A 15,476-nucleotide genomic window follows, 5' to 3' on the forward strand; every position below is an offset into this window, starting at 1 on the left:
AGCAATTAGCTGACTAATATGATCACTTGTATTCAGAAATGGTTCTGGTCTACCTGAGCGAAACTGGCCAGTGTCCTTGGAAACACAGAGCAAGGCCATTACGAGGGCTTCCAGTCTTATAGTTCACCATTGTCTTAAAAATCACATTCTAGCTGGCGCAGTGGTTCACGCCTATAATCCCAGCACTTTGGGAGGCCGAGGCAGGTGGATCACCTAAGGTCAGGAGTTCGAGACCAGCTTGGCCAACGTGGCAAAACCCCATCTTTATTAAAAATACAAATATTAGCCAGGCGTGGTGGTGCATACCTGTAATCCCAGCTACTTGGGAGGCTGAGGCAGGAGAATCACTTGAACGCAGGAGGCAGAGGTTGGCGTGAGCTGAGTTCTTGCCACTGTACTCCAGTCTGGGCGACAGAAAAAGGCTTCATCTCAAAAAAACAAACAAAAACACACACACACACACATTCTAAAGCTGGTAGTGGAATTTTTAGTATGTACTTCATAAAGCATGTGTTTTGTATTTTTCCTATAATTTTGCACTTGGTATGAATGTACACTAATTGTCTATAATTAGAAAACAAAAGTAATGAATTTTACTTCTGTTTATGATGTATTTGCTCACATTAGTAGTTTATGCAAATATGCTTTTCTGACATTTAGTGACTGTTCATGCTTTCTTAAATACATTTGGATGTTGAAAGTTTCACATTTCATACCCTGGAACAGGCACCTCTCTACTATAGGAACAATTCTAATTAAAGTAGCGTACTCTAATTATGCAAATGATTAGCTTTGAGAAGAGGATCCTGTACAAAAGCCCAATTCCCTGTTTTGCTAGCAGTTTTTTCTTATTATGTACATTTGGGAGATAAGAAGTGAACATAGAAAAAAAAAAGAAAAGAAAAAGGGAAAACTATCCCCTTGATTGTGGAGTCTCACTTTATATACATATTTTTTTTTTTTTGAGATGGAGTCTCACTCTGTCACCCAGGCTGGAGTGCAGTGGCACGATCTTGGCTTACTGCAGCCTCCGCCTTCTGGGTTCAAGTGATTCTCCCACCTCAGCCTCCTGAGTAGCTGGAATTACAGGTGTGCGCCGCCACACCCAGCTAATTTTTTGTATTAGTAGAGATGACGTTTTACCATATTGGCCAGGCTGGTCTTGAACTTCTGACCTCAGGTGATCCACCTGCCTTGGCCTCCCAAAGTGCTGGGATTACAGGCAGAAGCCACCGTACCTGGCCATATACATAATTATTTCATGAGAGACATGTTTGAAGGAGGAGTGCTTCACTACCTAAATGTGAAATCTTTTATGTGTAATAATTGTTTTTTCAGTGATATGGGAGAACCAAATCGTCATCCAAGCATGTTTCTCTTACTTTTGGTGTTGGAGAGACTCTACCCTTCTCCGATGGATGGTACTTCTTCTGCTCTCAGCATGGGACCTTTTGTTCCCTTCATTATGAGGTAGTGTCATGCTGTGTGGAAATGGTCAAGGTGGACGTGGAAGTTTTATGGGAATATTTTATCTTGTTCTTATTTCAGAAGCTATTTTATATATATATATATGTATGTATATATAACTGTCATATATATATATTTTTTATATATATATATATTTTTTGAGATGGAGTCTCGCTCTGTCACCCAGGCTGGAGTGCAGTGGTGCGATCTCAGCTCACTGCAAGCTCCGCCTCCTGGGTTCACACCATTCTCCTGCCTCAACCTCCCAAGTAGCCGGGGCTACAGGCGCCTGCCACCATTCCTAGCTAATTTTTTGTATTTTTAGTAGAGACGGGGTTTCACCGTGTTAGCCAGGATGGTGTCAATCTCCTGACCTTGTGATCCGCCCACCTCGGCCTCCCAAAGTGCTGGAATTACAGGCATGAGCCACCACGCCCGGGCATATTATATATATATTTATTAATGTATATATAAACCTATTGTATATATTATATATAAAACTATTATATATTATATATAAAACTTTTGTATTTAAGTATTTTTTATATATACATATATATAAAAAACTATTTTATACACACACGCGCGCGCACACACACACACACACACAATACTTTGAGCGGGGTCTTGTGAAAGCAGAGGCTTGGGTTTTCTTGTCATTGCCCCCAGTATTTCAGAGGACGGTGCTTATATCATGGGTACAGGATCTCATTAGAACCTGTGTAAGTAATGTTTTCCTTGAGCCCTGTCTGCTCCAAGGCAGGTGGGTGGATGGTGTTGATAGAAGATACTCTTTTTGAAAAACATGGCCCCGTGTTTGCGTTATTCCTGTGTTGAGCCTGGCCAGCACGGGGCAGGCTTGGTTCTGGTATATATCTTCTGTCCATGGGTTCAAGAGGACATCAGGACATCTGACTCTTCACTCTGGAGGAGTCTGCGAGGCGGTGCAATGGGTGGCATGTAAATGGTAATGCCATGTAGCATGAATTCCAACTCATCTTCTCTTTCAAGCTTGTAGTACCTGAAAAAAGCCATGAATATAGAGTATTCATGGAATAATATAACAGAGTTCTCTTCTTTTAGAGCCTTTTACCACTTCTTGTGTTACATCTTTTCAGGCATTTGCCATCTTCTGATTACTTTGTTCATTTTGGATCAAAGGCCTAAATATGTAGGCCTCCAAGAAGTATTAAAATTTTCTCATGAAACCTTTCAGAAACCTGTCATATTAGTTAGCTCTTACCTTTCTGCTTACCTCTTGACAAAACAGTACCTTCATTTTTGTGTTTCTACCAAAAATTGAAATGGCTTTGGGGCAGAAGCGTAAGAAACTAAACTCAAGAGAGTGTTTCTTATGTATGTGGTGTCCTGGGTTCCACTTCCTTGTTTCACAGAGCTGACTTATGCATTTTAATGTGAGAAAACCATTAAACATGAGATTCTGGCATGTGCTTGCTGGAGCTATTTGTTTGCCCCAAGCCCTGGCTGTGGCTGTGTTATCTTTGATCACAGAGATGACTCATGCAGACTGGTTTTTGTTTCCTGATATACAAAGTTACCAATCTCCTTCATCTAGCATTTGGTGATTCATTTTGGGAATTTGGGTGGTAAATTTTACTTTCAGGGGCCTTAAAAATTGTTCTTTCATGAATAACTGGAAAGAACTAAGAAATGTTTTCAGAAAGTTGATGCAAGGAGGAAAGGCATGTGCACAGCATTGCAGTTTACATTAGAAACAGAGATTTGCTTTAGAACCTGTCCTCTGTCTTAAGAATGTTGAATTTGTAGAAGCTTTTTACTACTCAATCTGTTGTTCATTGCATCCTAGAAATAATATATTACTACATCGAAAGTACCTTTCCAAAATGTTGCTTAGTTTACGTATAACCAGAATGCTGATACTAATTATGTTCAAAGTATCTGTTTTTTTTTTTTTTTTTTTTTTTTTTTTTTTTGGAGACGGAGTCTCGCTCTGTCGCCCAGGCTGGAGTGCAGTGGCCGGATCTCAGCTCACTGCAAGCTCCGCCTCCCGGGTCTACGCCATTCTCCTGCCTCAGCCTCCCGAGTAGCTGGTACTACAGGCGCCCGCCACCTCGCCCGGCTAGTTTTTTGTATTTTTTAGTAGAGACGGGGTTTCACTGTGTTAGCCAGGATGGTCTCGATCTCCTGACCTCGTGATCCGCCCGTCTCGGCCTCCCAAAGTGCTGGGATTACAGGCTTGAGCCACCGCGCCCGGCCCAAAGTATCTGTTATATAAAACAAAGATTGCATTAATATAGAAGATTTAAATATTGCTTTGAAGCCAGTGTACATAGGGCATCATTTGTTAACCTCTAAAAATACAAAGTAAGAAGTTTGCAATCAGTCTATTCTTCCAGTGAAAATGCTGCGGTTTGTAGTTGCTTTCTTCCAGTAAGTAAGGTGCTCTATGAAGTAGATTCATAGAACATCACCAACAGCAGAAGTGCCACCAACCAAAATACAAGGCTATTTTTGTGTAACAGAAAGAGCACATCTAGCACTCCTGACAAGCCCTGCACTCTTGGGTTCAAATTCTAGCTCTGTAACTGCCTTGCTCTCTGAACCTCAATTTCCGCAATGGGCAAATGAGGGTGGTAACACCTCTTCTCAGAGTCACTGTAACCAAAATGCCCTGTAAGCAGAAGTACCACCATTGATTCCTTAAGTACAGAGTCTTGGCTCTGACTTATTGAGTGTCCATGTGTGTTAGAGAACCGTGTTTCTAAAACTTCAAGATGTAAACATACCACTTGGCGATCATATAAATTCTGATTTCAGTAAATCTGTGGTGAGGCCTGAGAGTCCAACTTTCAAATGGTCTTCCAGGTAATGCCAGTGCTGCTGGTCTGTAGATCACATTTTGAATAGCAAAATTAAACTTGGGATATTAAATTTAATACCATCACACACACATGCACACATACAGTTTCAACAAGCTAGACAGCAGTAGCTTATTAAAATTGATTAGGCAATTTAAGGGGTTTATTAAGAAGTAGATTTTGACCCAGGAATGCAGAAAACAAAGTGTTCTGAGTAGAGAAGTCAGTAGGAAGTAGACCAACCTTTGTTGAGCCCCATCTTTTTGCCAAGTAGTGAACTGGGCATTTTGCTGACAGTGACTCTGAGGTGTTATCACCTTCATTTGCCCGTTGAGGAAATTGAGGTTCACAGAGCAAGGCAGTTACAGAGCTAGAATTTGAACCCAAGAGTGCAGAACTTGTCAAGGGTTTTAGATGTACTCTTTCTGTTACACCAAAATAACCTTGTATTTTGGTTGCCTTTTGAATAGCCAGCAACTTAGCTACACTGAATGACCTATAGGGTCTGAAATGGATGCAACTGGGAGAGATGAGGAGCCTATATCCACAGTTGGTGCATCTGAATACAGGCTGTCTTCTGGATATAGATGTAATGTCTCTACCAGTGGTGGGATCTGTTCCTTATTTTGCTTTTCCTGTAGGAAAAGTGGCTGATTGGATTGGTTAACCACATGTGGCACATGGTGACAATCGCCTGTGGCTATAGGATTGGTTTGTGGCCAGATACAGAGGAAGCCTGACTCTTCTTTCTTGGCCACCTTCTATGGTAAAGTGGAAGGCCCTAGATTTAGTTAGTTTGGGGTTTCATCAACCTACCACAGGGACAACTCCTGCTACCCCAAAATGTTCACTGGTGAGGTGAACTATAAATAGATTTTTTAAAAAGAGTGAATGTGATAAAACTGTATGCATTTGATTTAGATGACCTCTGAGAAAATTATTCATGAAGAAAGTGAAAGGCTGATCATAAAACCTATCATTCCAGGCAGTGTTTGTGATCCTGATTGTGATGAAGGGTGGGCTGTTTTGACTTGGGGTAATAGCTAAAAAGATGGATGGGTGTATGTACAGTGGATCAACAGTGTTTTATTTTTGTACCATTGTTAAGGGTAATTTATGTACTTCGAAGAGTTCTCATCGGGCTCATGGATACTATGAGTTTGGCTAAAGAAAAAAGTTTCAGTTTGTGGGAGTAGTGCAAAGGTTGCTCTGACTGCTAAAAGTGAATTGCACAATGAGAAGAAGATTAAAAGCGCCAACGACAGCTTTTTGTTTCCCTTTGATCTTTGTCTACTTACCTGCTATTTCCTTCCTCTCTGTAAGGTATTTGAAAGTATTATATGTAGTTTTACTCCTTTATCCCATGTTTAAGAGTATGTCTAAGCTTATTTCTCTGTTGATTTTCTTCATTGATTTAAGTCTTAGAAGTTACTGATTTGGATTTTCCAAAGTTATACATGTATGGCATTATGATTGTTGCATCCTCTTGGGTCAGAATTTATAATGTCAATCCCAACATCTTGTATACAACTTTTTAAAAGTCCAGTGTATTTTATGTTCTGATGTTGTGCTGCATCCAGATACACAGCCCTTTACCATGTGAATGTAATGCCTTCAATTTAAGACCATTAATTCATTCTTCAGTTCAGATACCACAAAGCAGAGTGATTCATGCTTTACAAAGAACCTTGACTGGCTCTCTGAATGCAGCTCACCAAGGCCTGCTTCTCTGGGCTTTGTAGAGTCTAGAAAGTCTTTTCAGAGGCCAAAAAGTCCCTGGGCATGCATTTCTGAGTTCCCTTTCACAAGCAAGTTTCAAGTTCCAACCGAAGAGCTCTAAGTAACCACATATGCCTCAAACCTAGGACCATTGAGTCCTGAACAAAGACCCAGGAGAACTTAGACGAATCAGGTCTCTGAGTCCTGAGCCCTTGTTCAGGACTCTATCGCCCTAGGTTTGAGGCATATGTGGTTACCTAGAGCTCTTCGATTGGAACTTGAAACTTGCTTATGAAAGGGAACTCAGAGATGCATGCCCAGGGACTTTTTGGCCTCTGAAAATACTTTCTAGTCACTAACTGTGACACTTGGACAAGGCTCTTTACCCTCTCTACACCAGTGTGGTTACTTGTATGTATGAGAGTTTCAGTTAAGACGGAAAGTGCCTTCTATTGCAGATAACTGAGATCTGATTAATACTTGTAGGAGAAATCCCTTCACTGCCCCCTTTGAGGCACTTTTTAAAGGATCTCTCCTACTTGTAGCCCCCTTTCCCTGTCCCTGCCCACCTTTTTTGTTTGTTTATTTTCACTGCAGATGACTTTAGTACATTTTTTTTACCCCAATCCATTTAGTCGTTGTTCTCTTTAGACAAGTTTTCAGTGAAATCTCCTTTCCTTTTCCCTTCTCCTTTCCTTTCTTGCTTTTTTAGAGAGCTAGGATCCCACTATGTTGCCCAGATGGACCTTGAATTCCTGAGCTCAAGTGATTCTCCTGCTTCAGCCTCCCGAGTAGCTGGGACTACAGGTGCACACTACTGTGCCTGGCTTGCTTTTCTTTTCTCTGAGTTTTTTTTTTTTTTTTTTTTTTTGAGATGGAGTCTCACTCTGTTGCCCAGGCTGGAGTGTAGTGGCGCAATCTTGGCTCACTGCAACCTCCGCCTCCTGGGTTCAAGTGATTCTCGTGCGTCAGCCTCCTGAGTAGCTGGGACCACAGGTACATGCCACCACAGGTGCATGCCACCATGCCCAGTTAATGGCAGAAACCACAATTCCTTTTGTGTCAACCTAAATAAGTTTTGTATTTTTACTAGAGATGGGGTTTCATCATATTGGTCAGGCTAGCCTGAAACTCCCAGCCTTGAGCCCACCTCAGCCTTTCAAAGTGCTAGACTTACTTGCAGGCATGAGCCACCGATGTTGAAATACAAATAGCAATACAATTTTTTTTTTATATATATACAGAACCTTGCTCTGTCGCCCAGGCTGGAATGCAGTGGCATGATCTCGGCTCACTGCAACCTCTGCCTCCCGGGTTCTAGCAATTCTCCTGTCTCAGCCTCCTGAGTAGCTGGGACTACAGGCATCCACCACCACACCCGGCTAATTTTTGTATTTTTTTAAGTAGAGATGGGGTTTCACCATATTGGTCAGGCTGGTCTCGAACTCCTGACCTCAGGTGATCCACCTGCCTCGGCCTCCCAAAGTCCTGGGATTACAGGTGTGAGCCACCACACCTGGCCAGCAATACAATCTTAACTAAACATGTGGCAGTAGAAATCATCCAGAGGAACCTATTCAATGGAAACTGTTTTGGTTGAAATATGGAACTCTAGCCAGTAATCACAGCATTGGAAAATATGTTTTATGTATTTTTAAAATATTTAATGGAATCTTTTGATTTTTACCAGCCTTAAAAAAGAGGGAGTTGGGGGTGCAAAAACTTAAGAGTTTGTTGATCCTTTTAAGCCTATGGCATTGGGAAATGACATTGACTCCTTTCCTTTTCCTTGAAAGTTACAAAAATTGAGAGATTATCACTTTGCTCCTGAAATTATGAAGTTGAAAGACCTTATTTTCCATGGCATAGAGTTGGGGTTTTTGCAGTAGACAATAGTTGCCTTCTACTTTCATTTGTGATTATAATACTGGAAACTGTTCTTCAAGGCTTCACATTACGTTTCTATCTGCTCTGTTTTCCCAGAATCCTTGTGATGAATAGAGAACAAGTTTGCTTCATAGAGAGATAAATGGGGCAAACAGTGATTAAAATAACTGCTGAGAAGTAATGCCCTCATCACTTTCTCTCTACTTCAGCTCCTAATCACCTCTCCCTTTGAATGTCTGTAACGTTTGTTACTTAATCTCCTTATCTTGCCATTCACCATTACTATGCCATTCTGTAATACTCAATGCTTATTCTTGCAAAATAAATCTTACTTTCCTTCCATGCAGAAGCAGCTGTGGGGTTCTTTCATTTGTTTATTTTTTGTTACCTTCCTCTGCCTTGCCCCAGTTTGGGCACAGAGTTAAATTGAGTAACAGAAAAATGAAATTAATTTGAAAGAGACTTTTTGTGTTGGATAAGTCTATGTATCTATGAAGTACTCAAGGGACCTCTTGTCTTACAATATTGGAGCCACATTTTGTATCCCACCAGTTACTATTTTTATAGAAAAGAGGCTGTGCTGGGTTCTGTGTTTTACCTGGACTTTGAGGAGTCTTGGGTTCGAATAAGAGCTCTGACATTTGCTTTTATTGTGACTTCACCTCTCTGACCCTCCATTTCCTTTTCTATCGCATTAAGGTATTGAACTGGATGTTACCTGGATTCTCTCTGGCCTCAGGAACCTCTGGCTGCCTTCCTGCACTGTGAACTTGCCTCCTCTGACTGCCTTCCAGTGAGCCACTATAGAGGCCCACCTTACAACTACCCTGTTGCAGGCTTTAGAACCAAATGAGAGGACCCTGGATTGATAAGAATACAAGTAGAGGGGAGGTGCCATTTTTCTGTTCAAGGTTATGGAATTACAGACAAGCCAAAACATGTTGGGGAAAGCCTCCCAGGTTAACGTAGGGTGAATGGAGGAGCCATGTAGGAGAGCAGCCTCTGTGTGTTTCAGGCCATAGATCTATATAATGGGGATAATTCTGCTTACAAAATAGAAAATAAAAGCTTCCTGGTTTGCTTATTAAGAAAAATGCTAGCAAGAGGAAGGGGTTGATAGGCAGTATAATGGTGATAGAGAGAGAAACTTTTTCAAGCCATGCTTTGTCTCTGTCAGTAAGCCAGAGGAAAGACCCTGAAGTCAGATGTAGTTGAGGCAATAGAAAAAGAGCATTGTGTCCTGTGAGGGAGGACACATCCCTGCACCCAGATGAATGACAGCCTTGGAGGCAAGTGAGCCCAGTACCATTTCAGTAATTTTTGGGAAAGGAGGGTTGGGAATGTTGTGCCAGGAGCCTACAGAAGGATTTTTCAGAAGAGAGGGATAAAGGCATATTTTATTAGTGACCAGAGAGTTGTGTTGATATTGACTGCTTTTTACTGAATTATTAAAATATATCACTTGGGAGTTCTTTGCACTTTATTCACTGTGCACTAATAAGGATTCCCTAAACATGTCAGAAAATAAACAGAGATGCTTTCCTAAAGAATGGTTATAATAGATAACTTTTTATTGTCCCAATTTCCCAAAGTATCTTGAACAGAGTTGCCTGGAGAGAGAGTACAGGAGTCTCCAAGCCTTGCTCATTACAAGTAGAAACACCCTGAGAAATAGGGCTTTGCCAGTACTGTTAACATAGAACTTCCTCCCCTGGCCAGCACTCCACCTGGTCTGTGGTTACTGCTGAATTCCATGAGGTTCAGAGAAGGGAATTATAGGAAAGGAGTATGCCCCCACCCTTCCCCCACTGCCCAGCCATCCTAATCTGCTAACAGTTGTTGGGTGAAAAAAGGGATCTGCTACCCCATCAATCTGTGGAAACCCTGGCCCCTTGGTTTCACTAGTGTGACGTCTGATACCAGGTCAGGCTTGGGACCAGATTGTTGAGGCACAGGTGTTCAGTGCTGCTCAGTTTTCTTCTTGGTTTATAGGCCAAAATTGTAAAACATGTAAATGCCCCCAGTGTTATCTTCCACAGGGTATTTGTATATTATAAATACATACATTTTGAAATAAAGCAGTAAAACTCTAATGGTGGCATTTTAGGCCTTATATAGGGAGGATCTAGAAGCAGAGATTGGAAAGTTGTTCCTTAATGCTGGGGAAATCACATTGTTTGGGCAGCTACGTACTCTGCCTCCTTTTTACTGTGCCTAGTAGCACTTTATTTGGAGGGCTGTACTCAGGGCCCTCTGAATTTCTGAATTCTACCCAGGGTAGCTGAGGTTTAGCGTGTAGCATGAAATTATGTTTTGTATTATGTGTCTTTTTTGCAGATAGTTCTGGCATAAAAAGATACCGCGTCATCTGTCACCAGTTTTTATCTGTTAGTTCCCAGATAGGGACCTGGCCAACTTCATTTCTGGTGCCAGATCTCTTTAAGACCATTTTCTAAATACGTTTTTGAGCAGAAGGAATGAGGAGTTCACCTCCTATGGAATGCATTGACAAAGCAAACTAGAAAAACAGAACTTGTAGGGACCAGCTTTTCTTCAGTGTTATCTGTTATGCCAGTAGGCCAGTTCAGGTCATGTTAGAACAAGTGATTTGATCAGCACACAGTCCCATTCTTAGATGAAATTTCTGACAATGATGATAATCTGTGGCCTATTGCTGCCATTCATACTAGAAGTTAGAAGCTCATCAGTTAATTGATTAACCAAGTGTTTGTTAAACATTCATTGTATACCTAGCTAGTGTTAGGTCTTGGGTAAGATGCAAAGTAAAGAAAAAGGTCTTTATCCTTAAAGAACTTACCGTCTAGCTAATAAGGTAAAATACATGCTTGTGAACCTGATGTCGTGTATATTAACCACTTAATTATATGACATGTACACTAAGGACTGAGGCCTGCAAAGAAGGGCAAGAGCATCAGTGGGTTGGAGAAGTCCAGGAGGCTTTCCCAAATAGCAAGGCAGGAAGAAATGTGGGAGTTCAGTCGGCCATCTCAGGGACTTTTAGAAATCACCCTTGGTGATTAACAAATCATGTGAGAGGAGTGAAAAGTCAGGGGGAATCCAACAAGGGGAAGATTGTGATGGAGAGTTTTATGATTCATAACTTGGAAGGCATCGTAAAGAGCTCTGCTTCCACTTGAACCAAGGGCGACCCAGGAAATTCACAAAATAAATGGTTTGCTGTTTAACAGGAGAAACCATTGATGGTGCATCTTTGGTAACTTTAATAAAAAACAGCATTTGTCCTGAGTGTTGCATTTAAGTCTTGTGAAAGTAATGAATTGTAGTGGGAAAAAAATTTACATTTAGTAATACTTAACATTTTAAAGTATCTTAACAGTGTTTTTCCATACAGAACTTTTATTACCTTGTTCTTAAACTGTTTCTCAAAAATTGTAGCAAAGATGTTCCGCAGGCATTTTTAATGCTGAATTAAAGGATTTCACATTACCAAGCCCCAAATGCTGACTAATAGGCAGTCATCCTACACAGCAGGGAGCATTTTAGATCAAAAATGTATTTTTTTTCTTCCACAAGAAAATACGAATTGGGAAATAGAATAAGAAGGTAAAGATAAATTATAGAAGGCTTCAAATGAGGACAAGGAAAAATAATGACATAGCATGTTTCGGTTAGCTTTCTCTGGCTGGAATAGGTTTTCCCTTTCCCTCTGGGCCTTGGTCCTCACCCTTCTGTTTCTTTCTAGTCTTCTAGTAAAAACAAGCTACATACGTTACATCAGCTGCTCAGGATACCTTCACCCTCACGTCCTTTTACTTTTTCCTTCCTCACTCACTTTGAACATTGTGACTTCTGACTGTTCGTCTTGCCTCCCTTCCAACCAGTTACAGACATTCTCTTCTTCACCATTTATTCTTCTCTGTCACTTTATATTGTGATCACTCTTCATCACCAGTTCATCCTTCCATTAACTGTATTTACTGAGGGCCTACTTTGTGCCCTTGCTCAATCCAACACCCCTACTCTCATCACCTCTCATTTGCAAGAGAAGATGTGGAGGCCATCAGGTGTGAGCTCTCTCCATGGAGATACCCACTCTGCCCATGCACAGCTCTCTCCTTTGTTTTATAGCCAGGATCTTGGAAAAGGGGGTCTGGGTTTATTCTCCACTTTTCCCCTCCTTTAACCCACTGCAGCCTGGCCGCTTCTTCCACCGCCTCACTAAACTGCACAAACAAAGGTAAACTAGGAGTGACCTTCTTGTTAAAAAAGCCACTGGGTGCTTTTCATTCCTTCTCATTTCTGCTTTTTCTGTGGAGTTTGATGCTATTGCAAACTCCCTTCTCCTTGAGTTCTTTCTTCTGTGACTTCTCTGGCCGTTATTTCTTTCTCTCCTCGGAGGGCTCCCTTCCTCCTGCTGCCTCTCAAACATTGATGCACCTGTTTGTCCTGCCCTCAAACCTTTTCTTTTTCACTTTGCATGCTGTTTCTGGGGTTGCTACCTATTTGTCCTGCCCTCAAACCTTTTCTTTCTCACTTTGCATGCTCTTTCTGGGGTTACTACCTGTTTGTCCTGTCCTCAAACCTTTTCTTTTTCACTTTGCATGCTCTTTCTGGGGTTACTACTCACTTACACTTACCTAGTCCTAGATCTAGAACTCATGTAGAATCACGAGTTCAACTTTCGATTGGACAGCTCCTTCTGCGCGTCCCACACACATCCGAAAGTTGAGAATTTCAGTTAACTCTGCACACTGACGTTTGAGCAGCCTTCTTTTAGGGCCTAGTACAATGTCTGATATCTTGCTCTACCTGGCTAGCTGCAGTCAGGGGACTTCTTTAAGGGAAGCATATCAGAATCAGGACTCAGGGTGACACAGAGGCTCCTCCCATTGTCAGTGACTGTGTTCATGCATGCCCAGTAACAAAGGAGCATTGGTTTAAAAAATCCGTGACTTCCAAAAGCCCTCCAGTAAGTTTGAAATTATTTGCTTTGCTTCTTACATTGATTATCATCTGTTTGAGGTAGCAAGTAGCAGGTGCTGGTACCTTTCTTTGGAGGCGAAAAGCCAAGGCCCAGAAAGAATAGACATAATATGCCCACAGTCAAAAAGTGACTCCCTAAGGAGTCAGCGCAAATTCATTTATTCGTTCACTCAACAGATATTTATTGAAAACAATATGTTTCAGGCACTAGAAATACGGTGGTGAATCAGACAGATACGGTTTTTGGCATAATGAGGTATCCTTTTTGATGATGCTTCTTATCTCTATCTTTTTTGCTCCTATTTTTTTCCATCTGATTAATGATAAATGGTAATAATTAGCAAATGTTTACTATGAGCCAGGCAATATTTTAGGACTTTACACATATTAACTCATTTAATCATGATGACAACACTATCAGGTCATTGTCCTTATTATCCCATTCCACAGAGTGGGGGAATGTTGGGCAGTAAGAACTTTTGAAATGTGTCCTACCTAGCTCATACTGCTAGTTAGTGACAAGTCGTGGATTTGAACCCAAACAATCTGGCTCTAGAACCTAGTTGTAGAGTTCTCAACTGTAGTAGTTCTCAGCATGCCAAAATTAACCTGCAGCTTTACCTAACAAACATTTGGACTGACTTTGCTTTCTTGAGATATTTCCCCCCTTGGGCATTTCGTTGGCAGTAGTCTCATTTTCTAATCTGAAATCAGGAGAAAAGGAAGAAAAACTTGCAATAAAGCTTAAGTGGTTGTGACAGGTTGCTAAATAAAACTGGCTCAACTGAAGTTTTGAGATTCTTGAGAAACACTGAGAATTTCTTACAAAAGAAATTTTCCTTATTGTAGAAAATCATGGGTCATTGCACAGTTATAAGTGTCTTAGTAAAGAGGGAATGTGGCTTGAGGCTAAGAAGCATAAAATCTTAATGAGATTATTTGTGGGCTGCTATTTATGCATAATTTTTAAACTCTTAGAAAATATGTTTTCTATCTGTCTTTAGTATGTCATCTTAGTTTCCACTGCTTTACATAATTTTGAAAATCTTTAGGGTTGCTAGAAAAAAAAACAATAATAGCAAATGTTTACATAAGAATTTAAGTTTAGAGTGTACTTTCACATATAGTAACTTGATGGTTTCTCTTTTTACTATCTTATAAACAAAACAGTCATGAGGATATCAATTCGTGTTGAAAATTTTTTAAATTGCCAGTGTTTTCTTACATAGTAATTGTAAACTGATTTGGAAAAAAAGGAAATATAAATCTGTGAAGTGTTTACATTACTGAATAGTATGAAAGGAAGGTTTTGTTACTTCAGATTGCATATAATAACTTTAGGAAACTGCTTTAATGGGTAAATAACAATAGTATCTGGTTAAGGTGTTAGTTGATTTTCTGTACTTCAAGGCTTCTGAAGTGGGTTCACACCCACCTTTGTTTGCCAGTTTTATATCTTTTGTGTACGTAGCCCTATTTCTCACTTTTCATTATTATCCAAAGGTTACCAGCCAAAACCTGTGTGGATGGTACATGGAGGATGAGATGTGTCCCTTGGGGTTTTTTGCATTAGGGAAAATTCCTGATCTGGGACATTTGTGCCCTGACCACCAGCCCCCAAGAGATGCCACATTTCTGTCTACTTTAGATGGAAACTCTCAGTCCTACAGTAGGCTGTAGTAGATCTCAGTCTGAATAATCACAAAACCAAAATTAGGTGTGCCCACATTAATGAGATTTTTCTGTTCAGTCTCTATAGTATCCAGAGCATTCACAAAATATATATGTGTATGAAATCTACAGGCTGCTGTATAAATAAGCCTGCTGCCTTTTGGTTATTATAACCATACAGGAAAGAAGCATCTGTTTTAGCAGAAACTGTGGAAAAATATATCTAGGTAGCCCAGGAAAAGTTAAATTGTTACTGAAGGATGTGTCACCACAGACAAGAAAAGAATTTACAAAGCAGTGGGCAGAAAATATTTTCAGACACTAATCTGTCTTTTTGGGTGATGTGAGAGTAGCATTGGTTTGTTTCTTGCTTAAATGTTTATTCATTTTTTTTTTTCCCAGGAGAATCCCTTTTGCTCAACTTCTTTCTGGTTTGGATAAAATGAAAAGTAAAATTGACTTAATACTAGTTATAACCTGCATGAGTCTACTGAAGATAAACTTAAGAAATATAATTATTTTTTCTAGTTAAGCTTCAGGGTCATATAATTATTATAATTCAATCATTTATTATCCCCCCCACCCTTTTTTTCTGCATGATTTAAGACATCAGAATTTAATTTGTAGCCAGAATGAAAACTGGACTTAGGAAAAACTTGAGAAGACTAGAGAGAGATTTGCATTCTGCTGCATGGTTGAACATGTCTCTAAAGTAGCAGCTTTAGAATGCCATGTCCTGATAGAATTCCCCGTTGAAAGCTAGCCAGCAGAGCAGCTTCCTTGTGTCCTCCTCTTTGCCTGACCCACCGTGAAGTGTCACGAGGGCCCTAGATGTGAACCTCGGGGGCTCCACAGCCTGACAGAAGAGAACTAGTATCACTGGGCAATCCATGATCTGGCACAGAAGCCCCAGGCTGTAGATTTTGT

At 40.6% G+C, this 15,476-nt stretch overlaps 1 protein-coding gene across 23 annotated transcripts in view; it reads left to right on the forward strand.

Annotated features, from left to right (window-relative positions):
• The window catches only part of THADA (THADA armadillo repeat containing), a 356,821-nt gene that overhangs the window by 156,858 nt on the left and 184,487 nt on the right, over positions 1 to 15,476 (forward strand). For 14 of the 23 annotated variants that reach the window (XM_077959640.1, XM_077959647.1, XM_077959639.1 and 11 more), the window contains one exon: positions 1,339 to 1,470. The exons of the other annotated variants lie outside the window; for them this stretch is intronic. In XM_077959640.1, coding sequence (XP_077815766.1) covers positions 1,339 to 1,470 — 132 coding nt within the window. The remainder of the gene's footprint in view (positions 1 to 1,338; positions 1,471 to 15,476) is intronic. 23 annotated transcript variants of the gene reach the window in all.

This window comes from Macaca mulatta, chromosome 13 (assembly GCF_049350105.2).
Source record: "Macaca mulatta isolate MMU2019108-1 chromosome 13, T2T-MMU8v2.0, whole genome shotgun sequence".
Taxonomy (NCBI): Eukaryota; Metazoa; Chordata; class Mammalia; order Primates; family Cercopithecidae; genus Macaca; species Macaca mulatta.